Below are 26918 nucleotides of genomic sequence, written 5' to 3'. Positions count from 1 at the left end.
CAATCTTGGAGTTATTTTTGACCCCAGACTCAGATTTGACTTTCACATCAGTTCTGTAGTTAACTCTTGGGGTGAACCTGACCATATCAAATTCTTTGTCTGTGTCTTTGTGATGGTCCAGCACGGAAATCCAGTTCAAACCCCTCCTGAATCTGTGGAACCGCCGTTTCTGTTCCATCTTATCACAAGATCCTATGAGACTCACATCTGGAATTATGAGCCAGTGAAGAGGGGCTGAGATACACGTCATCTGCCTCTCGATTCGTGTGTCCCTCTATATTCTGTGTGAAAGTGACCGATGGACACTCAGGAGATCACTAAGGACTGACCGTCTCACCGGAAACCCTTCATTCTTCATTCACTCCACATCAGAGACTCGTGTGAGACGGCGTCAGAGAGTTTACAGCTGCTGAAGCTGCTGCAGCAGGTTTGGAAAGTGGTGATGAAGATAACAGAGCGTTTAGATACGAAACACATGAGGATCCTGTTCTATGAAGAACCTTTAGAGGAGGGTTTAAGAAGAGATGAACAAAGAGAATGACCTCAGACCACAGAGGGATTAAGACAGGAACTATCTTTGTAATATTGCTGATCTCCTCAGCCTAGCAGATGTAGAAACTGCAATGTTCTCTTCTCTGGCAATAAGTTACGGTATGTACAAAATGCTGCAGCTGGGATCCTCACATACTCTAAGAAGACTGACATCACCTCTGTCCTTCAGTCTTCACTTCTTTCTTCTTCTTCTTCTTTCGGCTGCTCCCTTTAGGGGTCGCCACAGTGGATCATCTGCCTCCATCTTGCCCTATCCACTGCCTCCTCTACTTTTTCACCAACCATCTCCATGTCCACCTTCACTACATCCATAAACCTTCTCTGAGGTCTACCTCTTCTCCTTCTACCCGGCAGCTCCATCTCCAACATTCTTTGACCAGTATATCCACTATTCCTCCTCAACACTTGTCCTCCTCTCTCTCATTTCCCTCATTCATTAGTTCTTCAAAGTCCTCCTTCCATCTACTCAACACTCTCTGTTTCCCTCTCTATCCTTTATCAGCCTAACCTGCTGTACATCCTTTCCAGCTCTGTCTCTCTGTTTAGCCAAGCGATACAAGTCCTTTACTCCTTCTTTACTGTCCAGCCTCTCATACAGCTCATCATAGGCCTGAGCCTTTGCCTTTGCCACCATTCTTTTTGCTATGTGACTAGCCTCACAGTACTCCAGCCTACTTCCTTCATCTCTCTGGTTATCCCACTTTTTCTTAGCTACCTTCTTCTTCTGAATACTCTCCTGGACTTCCTCGTTCCACCACCAACTTTCCTTGTCTTCTTTCCTCTGACCAGACGAAACACCCAACACATTCTTGCCAGTTTCTCTCACCACCTTAGCTGCAGTTTCCCAGTCCTCAGGCAGCTCCTCACTGCCCCCAAGGGCCTGTTGCAATTTTTCCCAGAACTGCCTGCAACCATCCTCCTCCTTCAGCTTCCACCATCTAATCTTTGGCTCTCTCTTCCTCTTCTTTGTTTCTAATCTCATTCTACAGACAATCACCCTATGCTGCCTTGCTACACTTTCCCCTGATTCCCCTGACTTGGTCCGACTCTGAAGACGATACGAGACTAAATTCCCAAACTGTCGTCACCACTGAGCAGCTTTTCGGTCGGCAGCTGTGACAGAAGAACAGCTGAACAACCTGGAATCAGCCAGAAATGAACCCAACACCATTCGCCAGACGTGTCTGATCTTCAGAGTCGGACCAAATCAGACTGAGCCATAAAACTGACCCAATATCAGGTTCAGCTCAGTTTGGTCAGTTTGTCCAGATCAGTATTAATGTTGTTTTGTTCCAGCCGGTCTGTGAAGCTTCTTACAGCCCGTTTAGTTTGGCGAATGGTGTTGGGTTCATTTCTGGCTGATTCCAGGTTGTTCAGCTGTTCTTCTGTCACAGCTGCCGACTGAAAAGCTGCTCAGTGGTGACGACAGTTTGGGAATTTAGCGTAAGGAGCTGGAGAACGAACTGCTGGCTAAGCAGCAAGTGGGCGGAGCTCGTTACTCTGATGTAGCAACAAGCTGCTCGTTAAGGAGCTATAATTAGGAGGAAGGAACTGAACATTAAAACATATTAAAGCCGCGTTCACGGCCAGTTTATTCATTTCTTACTGTATTTATTTAACTGCTGTATTAAAGCAGTAGAGCACTCGAGGAGGGAGTTATCACCAATAACATCACGGCTGAGATGATCTACGGAGGCCAAATCACAGCCGGGATGTTATTCCGTGATAACGCCCTCCCTCTCGGCTTCTACTGCTTAAATAACTTGAGTATTTGATGCAGGTAGCATTATGCTAACTAGTGGGCTGTAAGCAAAAATGCACATTCAGTGATTGTGATGCTTGTAAGATCAGAAGTTGACTGAAGGTCAGTGGCGGACGGGATCAGACTGTTAGAACAGTCCATCCACAAAAGGGATATCACAGTTCACAAACCCCTTCAGTTCACAGTCCCGTCAATACAAAGACCAATGACCATCTGAGTGGTCAGCGGTGTAAAACCCATCAGCACTGGTCTACAGCAACCATGTTCTCCAAAAGAGGGAGAGTGCATGTGCAGCAGGTTTGCTGGCCCTTAGAAAGACCAAATCAGAACGAAGCCCTTCTAACTGACCCCTTTGTTTTATAATGAAACGTTTCTATCCTGATGGGAGTGGTCTCTTCCAGGATGACGGCGCCCCCATCCAAAGGGCACAAAGTGTCACTGAATGGTTTGATTAGTATGTAAATGATGTACATCACACGCTTTGGGAGATTTTGGAGCGACGTGTAACACGGAGCCCTCAACCACCGTCATCAAAGCAATAACTGAGGGTTTATCTTTAGGAAGAACGGAGTTCCATCCTTCCAGTAAAGTGCCAGAGAATCTGCGCCAAGGAGCATTAAAGCTGTTCTGGCAGCTGGTGGTGGCCCAACAACACCTGATGTTGGTTTCTCCTTCAGTTTGTCACCCGTCTGTGGCTGCATTAGCCTTGAAGCTCCAGAGCTAAAACTAAAGAAGCAAATTTCAGACTCCAAGTATCTCTCAGCTGATTGAACACCTTTAGAATAAGAGGCAGAAACGGAGAAAATTAGCTTTAGTGCCAAACCAGTTCTCCAATGCTCCAGCGTGAGAAGATACTGGCATGCAAATGTATTCTGTGTAAATAACTGCTTTGAACATTTCGTAAAAGAGAAGAAAGGTTAAATGTTCTCTCTCTCTCTCTCTCTCTCTCTCTCTCTCTCTCTCTCTCTCTCTCTCTCTCTCTCTCTCTCTCTGTCTCTCTCTCTCTCTCTCTCTCTGTCTCTGTCTGTCTCTCTCTCTCTCTGTCTCGCTCTCTCTGTCTCTCTCTATCTCGTTCTCTCTATTTCTCTCTCTCTCTTGCTCTCTCTCCATCTATATTGCTCTCTCTCACTCTTTCATTCTCTCACGCTCTCTCTTGCTCTCTCTCTCGCTCTTGTTCTCTCACTCTTGTTCTCTCGATCTCACTCTCTCACTCTCTCTCTCTTTCTACCGCTTTCGCGTTCTCTCGCTCTCGTTCTCTTACTCTCTCTTGTTCTCTCTTGCTCTCTCATTTTCGCTCTCACTCTCTCTGTTTTCTCGCTCTCTCGTGCGCGCTCTCTCTCGTTCTCTCTCTCTCTCTCGTTCTCTCTCTCTCTCTCTCTTTCTCTGCCCCCACCCCCCTCTCTCTCTCGTTCTCTCTCTCTCTCTCGTTCTCTCTCTCTCTCTTTCTCTGCCCCCACCCCCCTCTCTCTCTTGTTCTCTCTCTCTCTCTCTCTCTCTAGGCCAGTGGGGTAGGTGTATGGGGGAGGAGTGTGGTTCTGGCGGTGTCCAGACCCGGATGGTGTGGTGCGTTCACTCTGAAGGCTGGAACACGCACCACTCTAACTGCAGACACGCTGACCGGCCCGACAGCCAGCGGCCCTGCTTTAAAGTCTGCGAGTGGCACCAGGACCTGTTCGAGTGGGACGTTTCGGAGTGGGGGCCGTGCTCTCTGGCCCCACTGCCCTCCAACGAGCTGCTGAGGTAAAACAGATTAATAAATGCCCAGCAAACAAAAAACTAAACATCGTCATCCAAGAAGTCTCAATAAATCATTTTCCTGATCATATTTTCCACGAATTTAAGCTCCAGGTCTTTCTCTTCGGACGATAAGATCAACTTACCCGCTTTTTCTGGCTTGAGATCTGAACATCGTGTGCTAGTTAGTTGTGACTGTGTCATGTACACACCAGGTAGCTCACATACAGGCAGTTCACAAGCTTAAATTTTCACAATCAAAACTCACTATATATAATATATATTCCGCTAAGCTCAAAGAAGAGAAAGAAACAGCCCAGAAAAATTCTGGTTCCATTGACTTACATTATAAATACAGTATGTTTTTACTTCTCCTGTAAAGTGACGGTTTTGGAGATACGAGGTTTCAGAGGAGTAGCTCAGGTTATGTGTGAGGCAAGCTGTGGCCATGAGCAGCAGTGAATAAAGCCCAGTGGACAGCGTGTCCCTCCAGTGTAATGGAAAACCTACAATACATAAAGGTTTAGTTAAGCCGTCCTATGATAATGTGCTGATAGCTGAAGGTAAAAAAAAGAAAAAAAACAGCCTGAGAAAAATTTAATGAAATCAAGAATTCGTTTGCTCAGAAATAAATAAATAAATAAATAAATAAATCATCAGTGGTGGTTTTGTGCATGTCGGTGTCCATTCAACCGTTTCCAAACCTCTCCTCGAGGAAATGCGGCATTATTGTGGGCCTCACCCAATACCTTGGTAAAACCAGCCAAGTCCGCATGACGTCTGACGGTCAGCAGAAACGAGGGCATTTTAACTAGCTCACAAAATAACAAAGACCTTTTTGGAAAAGAGAACTTCTCATCACATTTCACTGAATTAAAGTTGATTTTACATTGTTTTCTGTTTTCCTGCTGTTTTATTAGCAGAGTCATGCTTCCCGCCCAGATGGTGTTAAACTATTCGTTTATTTTGAGCAGTGCTGTATATTTAAACCGAAGCCTCAACAGCTAAAGCTGATCTCAGCTGTCGGAGTGTTTCAGTGAGTCTCTCTTCACCTTCATTCCAGCTTCCGTTCTTCTCAGGAGACCCACTTTCAGCTCCTCAAAGAACCTGCAGACACGCCTCCAAAGCTCAGTCTGAGAAGCTGGTTGCATTTAATCTCAAGATGACAGCTTTAAGTGCTGCTTATCTGACGGGGGTGGTTTTGGTGTCTACCAGGTGTTCCAGGTGGTTGTTAAGAGCCCCATGTTCCGTAATTATGCGAGTGGGTCATCTTATGTCTAATCTCTTCAAGTATCTCAATGAGTAACTTTTATTTGATGTCGGTTTTGACTGGAAGTTAAACTTGGTAACCTGACTTTTCCACAGTACCACGTTTATCAAGATGCTCTACTACGTGTAGGTCAATGCTCAAATTTGTGACATTGACCCCGTTAAGGCCTGTGGACAGAAAGCTCACGTTCAGATGACTCTCAGGTGGATTTGATCTTCTGATCAGAGGCTTTTATACAAGCTTCACAATTCTGACAGTTCACACTGTTATTAAAGCAAAGGAAAGACAACGACTACAAAAAGAAATGGAAATAAATGTTAAAAAGTCCAAGATTCTACTTTTCATTCATACATTAGACAGGATTGCTTATAAACACAGAGCAGGTACTGTTTGGGTGGTGGGTCATTCTCAGCACTGCAGTAACACTGACGTGGTGGTGGTGTGTTAGTGTGTGATGCGCTGGTCTGAGTGGATCAGACACAGCAGTGCTGCTGGAGTTTTAAACACCTCAGTGTCGCTGCTGGACTGAGAATAGTCCACCAACCAAAAACATCCTGTGGGCAGCGTCCAGTGACCACTGATGATGGACTAGAGGATGAGAAGCAGATGAGCTGTCGTCTCTGACTTTACATCTACAAGGTGGACCGACAAGGTAGGTAGTGTCTAATAGAGTAGACAGTGAGTGGACACAGTGTTCAAAAACTCCAGCAGCACTGCTGTGTCTGATCCACTCGTACCAGCACAACACACACCACCACCACGTCAGTGTTACTGCAGTGCTGAGAATGACCCACCACCCAAATAGTACCTGCTCTGTGAGGGTCCATGGGGGTCCTGACCACTGAAGAACAGGGTAACAGAGTATCAGAGAAACAGATGGACTACAGTCTGTAACTGTAGAACTACAGAGTGCAGCTATACGGTCCTGTATGCACTCGTTCTGTGATGTGGGAAATTATAATAATCATGATTCATATGACATTATAAAACCTGTAAAAACATGAGAAAACCCCTACTAAGACATGATGTGTCCATAGGTGTATAACTGCCCAGCACGGCGTCCAAAGACGCATGATCCGGTGCGTCCGAACAGCCAATGGAACGGCCGTGACCGAGCGAATCTGCGAGTTCTTCTCTCCACGACCGGCTCTGGAACAGGCCTGTTTGATCCCATGCCCTCTGGACTGTGTGGTGTCTGATTTTTCCTCGTGGTCAGGCTGTAGCAGGACTTGTGGAGCTGGATTACAGCACCGCACGCGGCAAGTGCTGGCCGCTCCCATGTACGGAGGGTCTGGATGCCCGAATTTGACCCAGACACGCCCCTGCGGTCACCAGCTGTCCTGTCTGGACGAAGGTGAACATCGCTACAGTCTGAGGGTCGGACCGTGGAGCGAGTGCAGACTTCCGCAACATAAAGACCTGTGGCTGAGCGGCCGGACCACGCTGGACTTCAGCGCGGGAGATACGGAGAGGAACACGGTCAAGAGGCATCTCGAGAACAGCCAGGATCACCACCGACATCATCATCATCACCAGCACCATCAGCACCACCACTCGGCCAAGACACTGGATATAGAGATCGGCTACCAGACGCGGCAGGTTCGCTGCATGGCCAGCGATGGAAAGAGCGTCATGCTGAGGTGAGCTGCAGGTTCCAATGATCTTCCAGAATTCCAGTGTGGTTGAGATGTAAACAAAAACCTTCAGAAATGGTTGAGAAACTTAGCAACACAGGTGTCTTTACAGTGGTGGTGATGGGAACCAGGCGTCGCCATGACTACAACACAGATATAGACACTTTATTTACCATCCAGAACCACCAGAGAACCTACACGAGTCTCCTGAGTTTGTATGGAATGTTGATGATGGAAAATAGTGAAAAATCTGGAATAATCAGTTTACTTTGGGGACTAATTTGCCTCACAGCACCCTGCATGTCTCCCTCCACCATGAATGGAGTTTAAACATACATTTTAGGCCAGTATGACCTTCTGTGAGGGAGTTTTCAGAGGCATTAAAGTCTTCAGATGGCTGCTTCCGATCAACCGGTTTGGGATGGTTACTTTAAAAACATATTCCAGGATAAATTTCTGATTACATGTTCAAAAGTATAACCTAATCCACAGCAATGCTGCACTAAAATAATGTACCCTGATTATCTCCTGTTAGCTTTGCATGACCTCTGCTAAAACACATGATGTATGGTGGTCTGTGCTTTGTGTGTGCTGTGAATGGCATTTGACAAAATCACACAACTTCCGGTGGAGTTAATCAGGTATAGATTGAAATATTGAGCCCCTGAGCTTTACGCTCCTATTTCGTCCTGCAAGGTGACCCACCGTTCAGACTGCACTCTGCAAACTGTTTAGACCTTCCAGTCAATATTATCCAATAAGAGTCTGTCAGATGTCACTGCAGGCAGTTGCTCACAGTTTGGTTGATTTTTCTCTCATATGTGAAAAGCTTTTCACCCAAACTCTGTTTGTAATATCTAATTTACACCGTTAAGGAGAAGAATGAACATTTTTCCGCATCTCTCCCAACGAACAGAACCAAAACAGTCCAAGAGTCAAGTTCACCAAGGCAGGTTGAGTGTATTGGTCTTCAGTATTATTCCTATATAGATAGATATATAGATGGATGGATGGATAGATAGACAGACAGACAGATACATTACGTAAGAACTTTTGAACGGTTTGAGTCTGCATTCTGCTGAAATGAAGGGTATTAATCGGTTTATCATCGGTCAAACTCCGACCAGATATCCGAAATCAGATATTTGCGTGGTGGACTATTCTCAACAACTTAGTGATGCTGACCTGGATCCTCAACTGACCACTAATCCACTGTAGGATGGATGAAACCAACAGAGCATTGACAGGTGGGCTTTAACTGTGCACATGCTAGGGGTTTCTAATAAAGTGGCCACTTCTTTTCCCGGCTTCGAGCTCGTCTCCGGCAAAGTCGTCGAGGCCATGCTGATCAGCACAAGCGCTCCAATATAGATCCACGTGAAATTACCATCTATGCTCTTTGCTCTGTTTGTTTTTAGCAGGGCTCAGGCTCTTGATGTGCGAGTTTCAAAGCACGGTCGCTGTTTTGGTGTCTTCTGCTTTCTTCTCACTGCTTTCTTCTTCCTCTCAGAGATGTCGTGTTGACGCGGCTCTGCCCACTCTCGCTGTCAGTATGGATTTTTCGCAAATTAGGGATAATGAAAGCTGCAAGCACAGCGGACGTCGAACGCTTCTTTAAAGGTGGTTGCTCTGAAAACCATTGATTCGTCGTCACTCTCGCTCCAGAACATGCCCTTTTCACGCTTCTTCCCTCGTCTCCATATGCATGCTGGGAATTAGTCAAGCGAGTATTATAGCCGTATGTATGACCCAGCATTGTCATTAAGTTGTTAACACCTAGTCAGAAGCCACATTAGAACCCGCCGTCTGCCCGGCGCACTGTGACGTGGGCGTGATTGAACGTAATTGACTTGAGAACTAAGCCGGATTCCTCTCTGAAGCAAATGCTTTTTGATGTCGTATGAAAGGGAAATGTAGAATGGCGTGATCATGAGGGATCATCCCGTCTTAATCCAGGCGCCAGCTTTACACGCAGACTTTTCCCACGTCTAACAAATACAAACACAACGCCCCATCTGCATTTCACACTTATCGCAGGGTCGTCCTTCCGTCCTCCTGAATTTTCAAAGGCTGAGATGCATCACATGGGGGTTGTTTTCATGTTCCTGATGCGCACTAATGCGTCACTACCGTCTGCCTGGTTTCTCAGAGTTTGTCAGACTGGAAGTCGTTTTCCTCAGAAAGCAAATTTATTTCTGCTCCAAGAACATGAATTCTAATGTAGTGGAGAACGGGTGACGTGAGTAGTCCACACACTGGAAGCCCCCACCTTCTACTTCAACTCACTGGCCACTTTATTAGAAGCTCCTGTCTTGTATTTCCATGTACTGGTCATTTTATTGGAAACACCTACGTTGTACTTCCACAAACTTTATAAGAAACCCATACTGTCTGGCCACTTTATAGGAGATGTCCACAGTGTACTTTCACTAACTGGCCACTAGAGGTTTATTAGAAACACTCACCTTGTAGTTCCACTCACTGGTCACTTTCTTAGAAGTACCTGTACTCTACCTCTGCTCACTGGCCACTTTATTAGAAACCCCTACCATCTGGCCACTTTATTAGAAACACCCACCTTGTACTTCCACTGACTGGCCACTTTATTAGAAACACCTACCTTGTACTTCCACTTACTGGCCACTTTATTAGAAACACCTACCTTGTACTTCCACTGACTGGCCACTTTATTGGAAACACCTACCTTGTACTTCCACTTACTGGCCACTTTATTAGAAACACCTACCTTGTGCTTCCACTTACTGGCCACTTTATTAGAAACACGTACCTTGTACTTCCACTTACTGGCCACTTTATTAGAAACACCTACCTTCTACTTCCAGTTACTGCCCACTTTATTAGAAACACCTCCCTTCTGCTTCCACTAACTGACCGCTTTAGTAGAAATACCCACCTTCTACTTCTACTGACTGTCTGCATTCTGCTGAAATGAAGGGTATTAATACGGAGTTTGTCCTCCTTTGCTGAAGTAACAGCTTCTACTCTTCTGAAAGACTTTACACTAGATGTTGAACATTGTTGTGAGGATTTGATTGAGCATTAATGAGCTCAGGTACTGATATTGGAAGATCAGTTGTGCGTCACTCCAACTCATCCCAAAGGTATTGGATGGAGCTCCATCACTCCAGAGAACAGTGGAGCTCCATCACTCCAGAGAACAGTGGAGCTCCATCACTCCAGAGAACAGTGGAGCTCCATCACTCCAGAGAACAGTGGAGCTCCATCACTCCAGAGAACAGTGGAGCTCCATCACTTCAGAGAACAGTGGAGCTCCATCACTCCAGAGAACAGTGGAGCTCCATCACTCCAGAGAACAGTGGAGCTCCATCACTCCAGAGAACAGTGGAGCTCCATCACTTCAGAGAACAGTGGAGCTCCATCACTCCAGAGAACAGTGGAGCTCCATCACTCCAGAGAACAGAGTTCCACCAGCTCTTCATCTGTTTCATGCTTGTTCATGTTTCATGCTGTGTATTTTCCTCTAAAACAGAGTAAAATATGGATTTGTGGTGTTTCAGCAGTTTGAGCTGCCGTGCTGGATGAGTTTTGACAGGCTGTCAGTAGGTCCTGCAGTGCGAGTGAAGCCATGACTCTAATCCACAATGAAACAGACCATTTACGCCGTATAATTAACATATTCATTTATGAATCTTAAGTGCGAGCTTAATGAAATGCAGCGATTTGAATAAGTATTTCCCACCTGAGTTCAGTTTGTGCTGTTTGTCCAATTATAGTCTAATTACCAAGTAAAATTAAACAAACATGGACGTGCGGGTTTTGATATCCATAAGTAATTAAACTGTGCAAATTTCACAGATGAAACTCTAATCATGTATTGTGTTGCATCTTCTAATTGGACTTCTCTTTCCTCCGTTTGCAGCAAGACGTTTAGATCTTTGTGAGAAATAAAGGCCAGACAGACGATCATCCTTTCACGTTGCGTGGTACTGCTGACGTTTCTCCGCTGGCGTATTTCTCAGGCTTATTGCTTTTTACTGTAATGAAAACACAAAACATAATCGTTGTTTAATTACAGGCCACCGATAGATCCTTAGATATTTCTGCCGTGGTTCGTTTTTTCTTTCCCTGGCTGTAATAGTTGCTCATCATGAGTGCTGGTATATTATGTCCTCATCAAAATCAAAGTCTGTGATATTCAGTCTTCTTTGCTTTGGCTTTGTACTTTGCTTTTGTGCTCTTTCTGCGGTCGAGAACATTTCCCACACCACGGCGTCTCATCAAAAGCGGCGCTGATGCCCATCAGTCTCCCATTCAGCCACCGTCTTTATCCCTATTCATCAAATGCCACACAACAGAGACATCTACTCCCTCCCCGAAATGTGTCTCAGTGACAGAATATCAGAGATCTTCTTTTGTGAGTCTTTTTTTCTGAAGCTGGATCAGTTTACCTGTTGAAATACCTCTTAAAGGGCCCATATCCTCCTTTTTTCCTGCTTTCGTCATTTGACTAGTTTTATGAACCAAAATGTCATGATTAATTTTAAAAACCTACTTTCATCTCTAGAATTAAACAGGCTGCTCTTGTTATTGTGCTTTTAGGACTAATCTTCATTATAAACTCACCAGATAAAGATGAGGTCACATGTGACTGAAACGTACCTACCAGTGTGTGATACCTGCACGAGCATGAATAACAGCCTGGATTCGATTTGGCCTGGACTGGACAAGTTCCTCCATATAGGCTACATCCATGTTCGGCCAAGCTTGGATCAAAGAATTTGTCAGTTCAGCCACTTCTTGTTCCAGTTCGTCCCACAGATTTTCAAGAGGATCCAAATCTGGGGATTTTGTGGGCCAGTTTAGACGTGTGAACGCTCCTGAACGTTCCTCACGCCAACTGGTCACTTTTGCAGCCCTATGACTGTGAGAAGTTACCTTGGAATACATGGATGGGAATGTTATGTTCCTCGGTAAGATGATGGGCGGAAGGCAAAACCTGGTTGTCTAGCTGCTTGTTGTCGCCACTGTGGTTCAAATTTACTACCACCTCAATCAAAGGGGGCCCATTTCTACATAATTAAAACACCCCCAGAACGTTACAGAGCTCCTCCAGCTTGAACCACACCTGCACACTGTCCTCAATGAAGGCTTCCCGAGGTCTACGATGAACGCGGAGCCGAGCGTCACTCACATACAGGCAGAAACCAGATTCATCTGACCAGATAACACGTTTCCAGTCATAAGCAATCATATTACTTGCTGCTCTGCTCCACGTGTTCATTTTATGCAGCTCCCTGCTGACGTTCTTTCAGAAATTGGTTGTGAAGAACCTGAATTAAGTTCTAGAAGCAGTTCTTGCCTGAAAGCGAAGCGATTTTTATTCACAATTCGTGCAACATGCCAGACGTCCCTGTCCATAAGTTTTGTCTTTCGGCTACAATTTTGATGAATGTCCTGAAGACACAGCAGCCGTCCATTCATTTCTTCCTCTATAGCTTCACTGATTGAGTGTTTTCGAGATTTGCTCTTTGCTTTTGGAACAACTGTAACCTCAAAATATAAAATATATAAAACATATAAACATATAAAACATCTATGTTTTCTGGCCTGTAACCTTCCCAAAACCTAAATCTGCTCATCCATCCAGGCTTTCCTAAGCCGTTTCTATGTGTATTACTGTGGTTTTCAGTCTTTTTTGTTCTATGTGTTAATGCAATTGTAAGCGTCTTTGGATTCTTGAAAAGTGCTTTACAAACATCATTTATTATTATTATTATTATTATTATTATTATTATTATTATTATTATTATTATTATTGGTCCTGTTTGGCATGGACCTGGTCAAGACCATCACAGTCACTGTAAAGCGCCGACTGTGAAGCATGGTGGAGGTAGTTTGTTAACGTGGTTCTAAGAGAGCAGCAGATGTAGGAGGGGTGACTTTTAAAGATGGCATCACTAACACACCAAAATATTAAATGAGAAGATGACCTGCACTCTCAAGACCTTCAGATGATCTTAATGTGAAAAGTAGAGGAGCGTAACATCGAGCAAAGAACATCTGAAAAGAATCATCTTAGACTTGGACTTAAACAGACTTTGTCATTCAGATTAACACCATACAGTGCGCACTACAACTAAACTTCGTTGCCTTGGCTCAGAGTAGGTCGGTAATGCAACTAATACAATGTACTGCAAAATTTCATTCTGCTGCGCACTGTACGGCAATAATTTGAATGACAAAGTCCAAGATGATTCTTTTGTGTGAAGGATGGCAGAATATTTCTCCACAGACTTGGTCCATATTGGGGCCATCTATATCAAAGAAGCTCGAACCATAAAAGTGGACAAAATATAACATACTTAAAGGGTTCTTCAAGGGTTCAAGAGAAATCGGTGCTATATGCTGTAGATGGATCCATGTAGAACCTTTTTTGAAAAGGCCATGTAGCGGGTTCTTCTGTTGTAACAAGCTTGATTTCACATCAATAGCAGAACCCTTTTCCAGAAGGTTCTATAAAAACGCAGAGCTCATTATTCAGTTTGAAGAACACTTTCACAATGCAAACAAATATTAATTATGGATTCTTTGAGTGTTTATGGTTTCATACAGAAGCATTTTCTTTACGGAAGAACCTTGGAAGAACAATTGATATCCCACTAGTAAAGGCTGTACTGACTTTTGTTAAAGTTCTAATGTATGAATGTGTTTAATGTATTTTGTCTGCAGTTTTTTTTGTGGAATTATTTTTATCCTGAATTAATCTGCAGCATTCGTAGTTTTCTTTTTGTTTTGTTTTTTAAATATATGTACAGGTTTTATAGTTATATATAGGAGGCACTTAACCTGTTACAGTTTGTTTGAGAGAAAAAAAATCATATTTTAGTGGTCATCAAAACTTAAGAGGCGTTTCTTTGGCTATTGCTTTCATAGACCGAAAGAAAAGTAGCTTGCAACTTTTCTAATAGTTTCCAAACATCAACTTACTGTGAGCACTACATAGTCATGAGGCCCCCAGTGGGGTTCATATCACTTATAGTGAAAATGACCCTAATTTTAGGGAAATAACAGATATTTTATCCAGTTAAACTGCACACAATACTTTACCTCTTCTAGTAATATTAATCCAGCTCCAGTGGTGCGATCACATTCAGAACCGGCTTGTCTTCCTGTCTGTAGCCTATGCAGTCAGGATGACGGTCCTGGGACCTTCCAGTCCTGCGTCATGCCCAGAGACTGCCAGACATCTGAGTGGTCTTCATGGAGTCCGTGCTCAAAGACCTGCAGGGCGACTGATTTGTCACCGGGCTACCGGGTCAGAAGCCGAACCATAACGCAGCCTGCGATTGGTCGAGGGAAGGAATGTCCTGTCCTGGAAGAGAAGGAAGCTTGCAACATCATCGGGGATTTGCTTCCTAGATGTCCCAGGTATAAACTTCTGTAATTTATTATAACTTAAATTAAGTGTTTTTCAGGTTTGGTGTTCTAGAGCCAGTTATTTAAAAGTCTTTGAAGAAACAACTTGAGAAAGACCTTACGACAAAACTGAGAGGTTCTAAAAACTTGAGAGGTTCTAAGAACCAACTGTTCTTAAGAAGAAATTTCTTCTCTCAACCACCTTAAACAGATTTCACGGAGATTCTGACATTCACCAACGTTTCTTATTTGGGATTTGTTCTTAGGTAAGAACAGAATTTATGCTCACTCAAGAGTAAAAAGGTGAGATCAGTTCTACTCTGTAAGAACACGTCATGAGTCTTAGGTAGACTTTTTCTTAGGACCTTTCTCAGGAACCCACTTTAGAGCAAACTTAGGAAGATACTTGGGAATGATGCCAGATTTCCTTAAATGAAGTTTTAAGAAAAAAAAATGACTCAGGCAGTCACAATTGTTTTCTTGTATAATAATGATCACATACCCCAGTGGTTTTCAAAATATTACTCCCTGTAGGTTCTAGTGTGAGAACTAAATGGAGCACTAAAATTGAAGTAGGAACCACCAAACTATGACCATTTCCATAGTGCCCATCAGTGTGACCTTTTATAACGGCAGCAAGCATGAGAAGTGCCATTGTCTAGTGTAGCAGGAACAATGATGTAACTGCCACATGGTTGTTGAGCCCTTCGAGTCTATTTTTGCTGCTTGCTGTGAGATTCAGGCCATTAGAAACAAGAACAAAAAATAATTCTGTTTTCTCATTCGTCAGCTTCTTGTTCTAATTTTCTGCTTTCCATCTTAAATGGTGCTGATGCGCCAGAATGTAACTGCTCCACCATTTGAGGCAGAACGGGAGAATTCAGAAACTGACCTCAGCTTTTTAGTGTTGGTCAGTTTCTCCTTGCAGATTAAACATATTGGGAAACCAGCTGGACTGATTATAAACACTAATAAGTCCATTCGTCTCCAAATTATCGATGTTCGTCTTAAATCTCTCTCTTTGCCGTTTCGTTATCTACTAGCTGGGCAAGACTGTCGTCTGTGTTGCTATGGTGACCAGCCGTCTGCGCTGATCTTCAGGGTTAAAGGGTGAATCAGCAGTTCTACATTAACTCCAGCGTTTAAGACCATTTACTGCTAAACTGTGTTGAAGGATCAGCAGAGCTTTATTTTACTGTAGAGGAGGATTATTTTATTATTACCTACTGATCTGATTCAGCTGTGGAGCCACGACAGGGCAGTTAAAGAGCCGCATGTTGCCGACACCTGGGTTAAGGTCAATTTTGGACAGAATTTTGATGTATTCGGGTCAAATTGTATTTTGGACTCAAAACCTGAGTCAGGTCAGGTCGACTCATAACACATTTTCTGTCAGAATTTATGACAGTGTTCTGTCCAAAACTGACCCCACTCAAGCTGAATCATCTTTTGGGTCTAAAACTGACCCAAATGTAATAAAATTCTGTCCAAAACTGGCCAAACCACCTCATGTTTTGAGTCTGAAATTGACCAAAAGCCCAACAAAACCTTGTTCAAAACTGACCTGACCCAAATTATATCATCAAAAAACAACCCAAGTATGACAAAATTCTGCCCGGAACTGGACCGTTATCACCTGAAGTGTAGAACTAAACCTGACGGAACATCCCTGTCCATTATAGTGACAATGATGGCCCTCATTAGAGCATGGATCAAATATAAAACGGTATACAACATGCTAGTACATAATATTCGGCTAGAATAAAACAATCAGCTGCTCAGGATCAGTTTAAATCCTGCTTTGATTAATGTTTTTGTCAAATTAAGCTTCCGAACCACGTCTCGAATATATTTTAGTCCATATAAACGGTCCATACTGCGCTGTTCTCACTCGGTACTGATATAATGAGACGTTAGCTTCACCTGTTTAATATTAAAGCTCTGTTTCAGAACATAGAAGATGTTGCATAATGAACACAAGGCTACACAATGAACACTAATGGCATTAGCCTTTAGCTTTGTTCAGTCCACTCAGCACCTGAAAACAACAACAAGCAACCAAACATTCAAAAATCAAGAACTTAGTAAACAAGAACTGGAAGTTATAGTGGGGCGGTGATGCACGTGAAGAAGGAAGGGCGTTTTTTGAAGGGCAGTTGTCTGAAGAAAAGTCTGAAATGAAGAAATAAAGCATCTTTCAGAAGATTTCAAACACCGTGAATCCGACCCGGGATTATTCTCGGGAAGCTCTCGTTGTAATAAATGAGAATGGAAGGTGAAGGAGCTAAAGCGGCGTGAAAGAGGTGGTCAATACTGAGTGATTTTCCAGGCAATAATCAAGCGTCCAATTTTTACGCCGTGGACAAATGCGTTCCTGCGAGGGAACCTGATTAATGCCACGGTGTGTTTGATAGATTACTTCCGACTGTTGTTCTATTAAAACCTGCTCTTTATTGCTTTCTGCATCATAACATTTTCTCAGAGTCGATGTGTTTTCATTACTGAGAGTTTTCAGAAACAAAGCCCAGCAGATTTGTGTCTTTTGGGGGGCAGAAGGAGCCCCCCATCGCAGGGTCATGAACAGAGCGCTGCGGCGAGGTAAAGCTGCAGGTGTGCATGTTGTTGTGCAGGTACGTGTGGAGGAGCACAGCGTGGGGGGAGTGCAGCGTGGCTCCTCTCTTGGGGCAGCAGGAGCGCCGGCTGGGGGACGGCGATGCCCTGTGTGGGGGGGGCATCCAGACCAGAGAGACGTACTGCATCCAGCTGACGGAGCAGTCGGCCTCGGCCAATCAGAGGAGACACGGTAAAGCTCTGAGCTCAGCACACGCATTATTATCCAGACACACGGCCAGAAATGACACCTCACAGGTGGTTCTTCAGTCGTTCTCTTGTAAAGACAGGTTCTGTTTAGAACCACAAGTTCTATATAGGCCTATTTTATGATTGAATGGTTCTTTACATGGGATTTTCTCAGTGTTATTGCTGTAAGAATATTATAACCATATTTTACTTATTTCTGAGTTTTACGTAATCGTGCTTTAATCCGTTGGGAAATTGGCATTTTAGTTGTTTCAAACATTATTTCTTGAAGCGAGCAGCAATTTTTAAAACAAGTAAAATGTTTGCCAATTAAAATAGTTAATTTCACCAAATAAACTTACTTACTACAAGTAAAAGTACATAGTAATACATTAAATAATCTTCTAATATTCTTACAAAAGCCTCCTAATGAGAGATTAGATATAGTAATCATTTTTATGTAAAAATGTAAAAATAAGGGGATTACATTAAAAATGACCACTTTTGCAAAGTCGAACAGAAGGTTGACCTTCCTAATCCCTAAAAAAAAATTAAAAATTCATACACAACAAAATAAAAATATGCTTTACAAGCATGAAAGTAAATAAAGGCAAGTACAAAAGGAGAAGGAGGGTGGCGTGGTGGGTGGCGCTGTCGCCTCACAGCAAGGAGGGCCTGGGTTCGATTCCCCGGCCGGGTGACCGGGGTCCTCTCTGTGTGGAGTTTGCATGTTCTCCCCGTGTCTGTGTGGGCTTCCTCCGGGTTCTCCGGTTTCCTCCCACAGTCCAAAGACATGCAGTCAGGCCATTTGGATGTGCTAAATTACCCCTAGGTGTGTGAGTGACTGTCTGTGTCTGTCTGTCTGCCCTGTGATGGACTGGCGACCTGTCCAGGGTGTATCCTGCCTTCCGCCCGAAGACTGCTGGGATAGGCTCCAGCACTCCCCCGCGGCCCTGACGGAGAAGCGGCTTAGAAAATGGATGGATGGATGGACAAAAAGAGAAACAGAAAATTAATGTAGAAAACAAGGAAAGAAAATAAAAATATACATTTTAAAATAAATAAACATAAAATGAGCAATGAAAATAAGTGTAGTACAAAGTCACTGTTTTCACTGATGACTGTTTTCCGAGGACTTTGATTACCTGGAACAGGTGACCGCCAGTTGACCACTGTGGTTTAGCAGAACCAGACCATACTGACGATTAATTAGCGAATGGAAGACGTGGGGTTTCATTATGATCCGCTGGCCTCGGGCAGCGCAGCCTGCTTCTGGTCACTGTGCTTATTTGGTGAGATAACAGATGGCTAATTTCAGAGATAATCAGTTAATGTATTCGGCTCAGCCTCACTGTCTCTGCAGCTCTGATGGGTTTGGTTTTCTAGAGTGTGCAGTATTACTGTTACCTACAATATCATCAATAACAGACGGCTGGAATGATGGATCTCTGATACTTTCGGTTCCAAAATGCACAGATGGGGAGTTGTTTTGAGGAAAAATCTAAAGAACAGATCAAAGATGCAGATTTCAGGGTTATGAAGCTGTGGAGTGGCTTCACTGAGTGTCTGAAGTTTATCTATCAAGTGCTGAAAATGTAACTTATTGTCTAAACGTCAATCTGTAATCATGGATATTTGTTTTCGCGTCCCACTTTTTCAAACGTTTTCCTGAAGAGGTTTTAGATGGTTCACCTCACTTAAATGGCCAGAGCCCACCAGTTGGCCCAAGGCTGTATTACACACTTCTGTAAGGTAAGAATAGCCCAGTCAGATGGCGCTGAAGTGCCTGTAGTTACTGGATAATAAGTGATGGTATGCAATAAGCCGGATTTTAAGGGTTTATGCCCTTAGGAAAGATGCTTTGGGACAGTGTTGCCGTGCCATAAAAACAAAACTGAGCCGAAGTTGCTCACAGTGACTTTGTGCCACACAGCTCTGGCCCAAGTTTTAAGAAGTTTTAAAACACTCACTTGAAGTGGAAACTCAGTGTTTTCAAAAGCAGTGTCTGAAAAGCATATCTGCTCATTTGGAGTGCATTTGTGGAGCCACACACCCACACAGACATAAGACATTGATCAATCTGTTCTTTCCTCATCCCTCTCTACTCTGTCATACTGATCCTTAGCCCGAAGTGCTGCCATGTCTCACATTATACCCTATGCACTAGGCCTGGGAGCACTTATCAATAAGCACGATCAGAGCCACAATCAATAAGTAGAATTTCCAGAGTTTTCTTTCCGTTTGGTATGCATGAGCCTTCTGTGCTCTGATCCATCTGAAACCCCAGTTCTTCATGCAGGGGGCGTTTTTATTTGAAGTTTGGTTCTCTTGGCCCAAATTAAAGCAAATAATTCTATATTGTTGATATGTCGTCCACTCGGAGATATGACATCAAACCAAAATATGTAAACAAAAGTAACAAACTTTTTTTTTCGATTGTGAACAAATAATAAAATAAAAGTAAAAAACAAAATGTAAATTTTAATAATCTCAGTTAGGAACAAAAAACATAAGTAATGAAAAGCTTGTATAATTAATTTATTAGTTGTATAATCTGTCGAGAGTTTGTATAATCTCAGTATGAAGAGTTTGAATGTCATTTGTGAGATTTTACATAAACTCAGTTGTGAGTTTCTGTAATCTCAGTTGAGAGTTTCTGTAATCCCAGTTGTGAGTTTCTGTAATTTCAGTTGCGAGTTTCTGTAATTTCAGTTGTGAGAGTTTCTGTAATTTCAGTTGCGAGTTTCTGTAATCTCAGTTGAGTTTCTGTCATTTCAGTTGAGTTTATGTAATCCCAGTTGAGTTTCTGTAATCCCAGTTGTGAAAGTTTCTGTAATTTCAGTTGTGAGAGTTTCTGTAATTTCAGTTGTGAGAGTTTCTGTAATCCCAGTTGTGAGAGTTTCTGTAATCCCAGTTGTGAGAGTTTCTGTAATCCCAGTTGTGAGTTTCTGTAATTTCAGTTGTGAGAGTTTCTGCAATTTCAGTTGTGAGAGTTTCTGCAATTTCAGTTGTGAGAGTTTCTGTAATTTCAGTTGTGAGAGTTTCTGTAATTTCAGTTGAGAGTTTCTGTAATTTCAGTTGTGAGAGTTTCTGTAATCCCAGTTGTGAGAGTTTCTGTAATCCCAGTTGTGAGAGTTTCTGCAATTTCAGTTGTGAGAGTTTCTGTAATTTCAGTTGTGAGAGTTTCTGCAATTTCAGTTGTGAGAGTTTCTGTAATCCCAGTTGTGAGAGTTTCTGTAATCCCAGTTGTGAGAGTTTCTGTAATCCCAGTTGTGAGTTTCTGTAATTTCAGTTGTGAGAGTTTCTGTAATCCCAGTTGTGAGAGTTTCTGTAATTTCAGTTGTGACAGTTTCTGCAATTTCAGTTGTGAGAGTTTCTGCAATTTCAGTTGTGAGAGTTTCTGTAATCTCAGTTGAGAGTTTCTGTAATTTCAGTTGTGAGAGTTTCTGTAATCCCAGTTGTGAGAGTTTCTGTAATCCCAGTTGTGAGAGTTTCTGTAATTTCAGTTGTGAGAGTTTCTGTAATCGCAGTTGTGAGTTTCTGTAATTTCAGTTGTGAGAGTTTCTGTAATCCCAGTTGTGAGAGTTTCTGTAATCCCAGTTGTGAGAGTTTCTGTAATCCCAGTTGTGAGAGTTTCTGTAATTTCAGTTGTGAGAGTTTCTGTAATTTCAGTTGAGAGAGTTTCTGCAATTTCAGTTGTGAGAGTTTCTGTAATCCCAGTTGAGAGTTTCTGTACTCTCAGTTGTGAGAGTTTCTGTAATTTCAGTTGAGAGTTTCTGTAATTTCAGTTGTGAGAGTTTCTGTAATCCCAGTTGTGAGAGTTTCTGCAATTTCAGTTGTGAGAGTTTCTGTAATTTCAGTTGAGAGTTTCTGTAATTCCAGTTGTGAGAGTTTCTGTAATTCCAGTTGTGAGAGTTTCTGTAATTCCAGTTGTGAGAGTTTCTGTAATTTCAGTTGTGAGTTTCTGTAATTTCAGTTGTGAGTTTCTAGAATTTCAGTTGTAGGAGTTTCTGTAATCTCAGTTTTGAGAGTTTCTGTAATCTCAGTTTTAATAATCTTAGTTGTGAGAGTTTGTATGATATCAGGTGTGAGAGTTTGCATCTTGTGCCCCATATCTTTCAGTCAGTGGTAATTGGAAAAATATGACATCGTGAGTCATATAGAAAAATGACTCATTCAGAGGGTTTGGTGTGAAATGGTTCAGACGTCTTTACAGTGATGGTGATGGGAACCAGGCGTCGCCATGACTACAACACAAATATAGACACTTTATTTACCATCCAGAACCACCAGAGAACCTACATGAGTCTTCTGAGCTCATATGGAATGTTGATGATGGAAAACTGTGGAAAATCTGGAATAATGAGTTTTCTTTGGGGACTATTTTGCCGCACAGCGCCCTGCATGTCTCCCTCCACCATGAATGGAGTTGAAGTTCTCTAAACTCTCATAAAACAGCGTCTCAGTCATCAGGCAGTGAATTCAGAACCAGTTCATGTAGGAACTTTCTGTGAGGAGCTTTTAGAGGGACGTCTGGTTCCTACCACCACCACTGTGAGCAGTTCTGACTCTGTCAGTTTATCTAGAACAGAGCATCTTGCGTCACTTTGTTTACTAAATTATTAATATTAATATTAATCAGTGGAAGTAGCTGATTTCACTCATTAGAAAGAGAAACATACAATCAGATCATGTGACAAACTGTTGTATAACATCTGGATTTTTATGTGAAATGAACATGCATTTTTCTTTCTTTCACTTCTTCTTTTTCTGTAAACTTTAACGAGCATAAAAACCTACGATTGGCACAGTAACTGCTTCAGAAACACTGCTTGTCAGTGCTCTGGATCTGCTGGAACTCAGCTGTGAGTCCAGCATCTCCAAAAGCAGCTGAAGCCAAAATGTGGACATCCGAAAAGTGCTCAAGTGCTCATTATAAAGTTTCAGCTCCTGAATAAGGCCATGCGCCTTTCAGCTAAAGGGATGCACCCACTGTCTGCGTCTGGGTGCACTGTGCCCACTTCATGCTTGAATAGTAAAAATAAAAAAAACTATGGACATCAGAATGCATCATATCCAATACGTTATACTCATAACTCAATGTGTTTCTAGGGAATATATGAAGTTATTAAAGTATAAATAATATACTGTAAATATATATTTCCAACATTTTTGTCAAGGTATTCACCTCAAGATTTGATCAGCACTTTTCAAATACAAGAAATATCACTTTAAATATTAACTTAATGAAAAACTTAATTGAATGTGTTAATTTTATCAGGACTTCAATCTAAATGTTATTTTGTTAGAATTTCATCCTGGATATTCATTTTATTAGAACTTCATTCTGGATGTTAATTTTATTAGAATTTCATTCTGATATTTATTTCTTAGAACTGATTCTAATAGGCTGATTAAAGTGGATCCCTTAAATGCCCAGGATCATTGACCGTTAGGCAGAGGTGTTTTTTTTTCTTTTCTTTTTTTCCAGATTTCTATAATCTAATAACAGATTAACCAGTCTGCACTGAAGTCTGTGCAGTTACTAACGTTTCCAAAAGCATTGGGATGCTGAGCAAAATGTAAATAAAAGCAGAGTGTAGTGGTGTGTGAATCATCTCAACCATATATTCAGTTGAAAACATTACAGACATGTCAAATGTTGAAACTGTTGAAAAAGTTTTTTGTTTTTTTTTTGAAAAAGAGATGCCCATTTTTAAGCTGATGCCAGCAACACATAAAAAATGTCACAGGAGTGACAAAATACAGTGAAACACTTCTGAAATCCACTGTCTGTAAACGCAGTTTTGCAGCATCCACAAATGTAAGGTACAACTTTACCATGCCAAGAAGAAGCCAGATATAAACAGGATCCAGAAACACCACCGACTTCTCTGGGCCTGAGCTCATTTAAGAGTCAAAGTGGTAAAATGTTCTGTAATTAATTAAAATTTGAAATTCTGTGTAGGAATCATGGATGCGGTCTACTCAGGGCTAAAGAGTGGGGGGGGGGGGGGGGGTCATCTGGCTTGTTATCAGCATGCAGTCCTAAAGCCCGCATCCGTGTCAGGAGGGGCATTTGTGCACCTGGGTGACTTGCACATTTGTGAAGGCACCATTAATACTGAACAGCATATGCAGTTTTGGCAACATGTGCTGCCATCCAGATGACGTCTTTTTCAGGGAAGGCCTTGAGTATTTCATCAAGACATTGTCAAACGACATTCTGCATGTATTACAGATTAAAATCCAGGTGCTAAGCTGACCTGCAGTCCAGACCGGTCACCCACTGAGAACATTTGATGCATTAACGAAAATACGGCAAAGGAGACCCTGAACTGTTGAGCAGCTGAAATCTTATATCAAACCAGAATGGAAAGACATTCCACTTTCAAAACTACAGCAGCGTCTCCTCAGTTCCCAAACGCTTAGTGTTGTTAATAGAGGTGATGAACTCGGGGGTAAACAGGCTCCCGTCCCAACTTTTTTGGAACGTGTTGCTGGCAAAAAAATAAATATATTTTTTGAAATGCAATAAAATTTCTCAGTTTCAACATTTTGATTAGTTATTTTTACTATTTTAATTAAACATATGGTTTAAATGATTTGCACATGAAAACATTGTTTTTATTTACATTTTGCACAACATCCCTTTTTTGGAAATACGGTTATAAGCCTCACTATGTAATAATCCTGGGATTTTAAGTGGTCAGTGACATTTTGAGTCGTTCAAGAGTGACTGTGTTGTTAAGTTAACCTGAAACTGAAAATGAGAACATAACTATCACTCAAATATACAGTGATTTAAGCCTCAACCTGTTAAAGCTGCACAGTGTAAGTTTTGGGGATTTGGAGACCTCTCTGGTGGAAGTGTGTAATCGCATGCAACATGCCGAGGGAATGTTTTATAAGCAGATGAATCGCCAAGCAGATGAATCGGTTGATTGAAAGAGATTTCAAAGAGAATTCAGTCATAACGTCTTCTGAGGATGTGAGTGAATTATCTACTACTCTCGTCACATCTTCATCAGTATGATGTTGATTTTGAGATCATTTGAGGCTGAAACATCGAGTCAGACCTCCTTTTTGAGTCTAAGTGTGGAACTTTAATATGTAAAGATGCTGTGTGGTGTAAAAGACAGATGTTTTTCATGCTCACCATATTTTAGCCTGTGTTTTTTATACTCCTCAGTTATGATTGAGTTTCAACAACAAAAAAAAAAGAAAACTTTGTGCCTCTTTTTTTGAGGCAGTATGTTTACATGAATTGGACCAGTGCTGAGAAAGTTCAGGAGTTTGTAGAGAAATAGAAACAGAGCTGAGGTGCTTCACGTATAAAAAGGGAGGGGAATGAAGACAGACCGCATAAACAGGTCTGCCTGAGTGTTGGGGAATAAAATCCAGGCCTATTTTCGGTCAGCGCTGTTTGAGGATGAAGATCAATGTCCCTGTTTGCTCTGGACACAACCTGCTCTGCCTGCTCTGATGTAAATGGATCACTCGCCGTGTTCCTGTCAAACTCTGCAACGAGGAACACCCAGGAAACGCGGAGCAGCTGAAGCCTGTAGGGCTCTTTATGCTGTTTACTTTAAACAGGATCAACGTTCTGAATTTCGCTCCGACTGACGGCGTCAGATAATCTTAATCTTAATCTGTTCTGGTTCTGACTCTCATTTGAGTCGGTTTCTCTGCTCTCTGATCCAAACGGCTCGTTTAAGAGCCCCACTCGGTGGCAGGTTAGAGGATGTGAGCCCAGAGTGGTGATTTCTTCAATTCCTCTCAGATGTGTTTTTGCTCAGGATGAATTTCTGACCTAAGCCGATTTCCCGCTGACCACTATTGATTTTTCTTCTCTCTCCATCTCCTTTTTCCCTTTATCTCTTTTGCTCTCTATCTGTGCCTCCTCTCCTTACACACTCCCTCTCTCTCGCTCTTTCTCTGTTTCTCTCTCGTTCTCTCTCTCCCTCTCTCTCTCGCGCTCTCTCTCTCTCTCTCTCTCTCTCTGTCTCTCTCTCTCTCTCCCTCTCTCTCTCGCTCTCTCTCTCGCTCTCTCTCTGTTTCTCTCTCCCTCCCTCTCCCTCTCTCCAGCGTCCAGGCCGGTCAGTAGTGATCTCTGTGATGGACCGGTTCCTCTGGCAGTTCAGTTCTGTTCTCTGCGCTGTCCTCAGCCCTGCCTGCTCTCACTCTGGTCCTCTTGGGGATCTTGTCTCCACGACAACTGCATGGAGTCTCAGGGGAGGAAAGGTAGGAGAGAGAAAGTGTTCGGAACTCGCGACGCTTCACTCGCTGCATCCTCACTCTCGATCTCACTCTCAGACGCCTCATACTCGCCACATCCTCCCTCTGTTTCACTCTGAGACTCTCTCACTCTCAATCTCACTCTGAGACCCCCTCACTCTCAATCTCACTCTGAGACCCCCTCACTCTCAATCTTACTCTGAGACCCCCTCACTCTCAATCTCACTCTGAGACCCCCTCACTCTCAATCTCATCCTCCCTCTGTTTCACTCTGAGACCCTCTCACTCTCAATCTCACTCTGAGACCCCCTCACTCTCAATCTCACTCTGAGACCCCCTCACTCTCAATCTTACTCTGAGACCCCCTCACTCTCAATCTCACTCTGAGGCCCCCTCAGTCTCAATCTCACTCTGAGGCCCCCTCACTCTCAATCTCACTCTGAGACCCCCTCACTCTCAATCTCACTCTGAGACCCCCTCACTCTCAATCTCACTCTGAGACCCCCTCACTCTCAATCTCACTCTGAGGCCCCCTCACTCTCGATCTCACTCTCAGATGCCTCATACTCGCCACATCCTCACTCTGTTTCACTCTGAGACCCTCTCACTCTCAATCTCACTCTGAGACCCCCTCACTCTCAATCTCACTCTGAGACCCCCTCACTCTCAATCTTACTCTGAGACCCCCTCACTCTCAATCTCACTCTGAGGCCCCCTCAGTCTCAATCTCACTCTGAGGCCCCCTCACTCTCAATCTCACTCTGAGACCCCCTCACTCTCAATCTCACTCTGAGACCCCCTCACTCTCAATCTCACTCTGAGACCCCCTCACTCTCAGTCTCACTCTGAGACCCCCTCACTCTCAATCTCACTCTGAGACCCCCTCACTCTCAGATGCCTCATACACACCGCATCCTCCCTCTGTTTCACTCTGGGACCCCCCTCACTCTCAATCTCACTCTGAGACCCCCTCACTCTCAGTCTCACTCTGAGACCCCCTCACTCTCAATCTCACTCTGAGACCCCCTCACTCTCAATCTCACTCTGAGACCCCCTCACTCTCAGTCTCACTCTGAGACCCCCTCACTCTCAGTCTCACTCTGAGACCCCCTCACTCTCAATCTCACTCTGAGACCCCCTCACTCTCAGATGCCTCATACACACCGCATCCTCCCTCTGTTTCACTCTGGGACCCCCCTCACTCTCAATCTCACTCTGAGACCCCCATACTCTCAATCTCACTCTCAGATGCCTCATACTCGCCGCATCCTCACTCTGTTTCACTCTGAGACCCTCTCAATCTCACTGAGACCCCCTCACTCTCAATCTCACTGTGAGACCCCCTCACTCTCAATCTCACTGTGAGACCCCCTCACTCTCGAATATTCTTACTAAATACAAAGAATTTGGTTTTGGTTACAGGAGCTGACAGAGCACAGTATCAGACATTTACATGTAGTGAATAAAATAAAATAGAATAAATATAAAATAAGATAAAATACAAAAAAACATAAAATAAAGCATTAACTCA

The 26918-nt window shown here is 43.0% G+C and overlaps 1 protein-coding gene across 1 annotated transcript in view; it reads left to right on the top strand.

Moving 5' to 3' along the window:
* The window catches only part of thsd7ba (thrombospondin, type I, domain containing 7Ba), a 527193-nt gene that overhangs the window by 245639 nt on the left and 254636 nt on the right, over positions 1-26918 (top strand). The window contains exons 5-9 of the mRNA XM_037539668.1: positions 3814-4054; positions 6356-6958; positions 14114-14362; positions 16981-17153; positions 25238-25393. Of these exons, the coding sequence (XP_037395565.1) occupies positions 3814-4054; positions 6356-6958; positions 14114-14362; positions 16981-17153; positions 25238-25393 (1422 nt within the window). The remainder of the gene's footprint in view (positions 1-3813; positions 4055-6355; positions 6959-14113; positions 14363-16980; positions 17154-25237; positions 25394-26918) is intronic.

The sequence above is a fragment of the Pygocentrus nattereri genome, chromosome 6 (assembly GCF_015220715.1).
Source record: "Pygocentrus nattereri isolate fPygNat1 chromosome 6, fPygNat1.pri, whole genome shotgun sequence".
Lineage (NCBI taxonomy): Eukaryota > Metazoa > Chordata > Actinopteri > Characiformes > Serrasalmidae > Pygocentrus > Pygocentrus nattereri.
The sequence above is the reverse complement of the archived record's forward strand: the minus strand, read 5'-3'. Positions and strand labels throughout refer to the sequence as shown.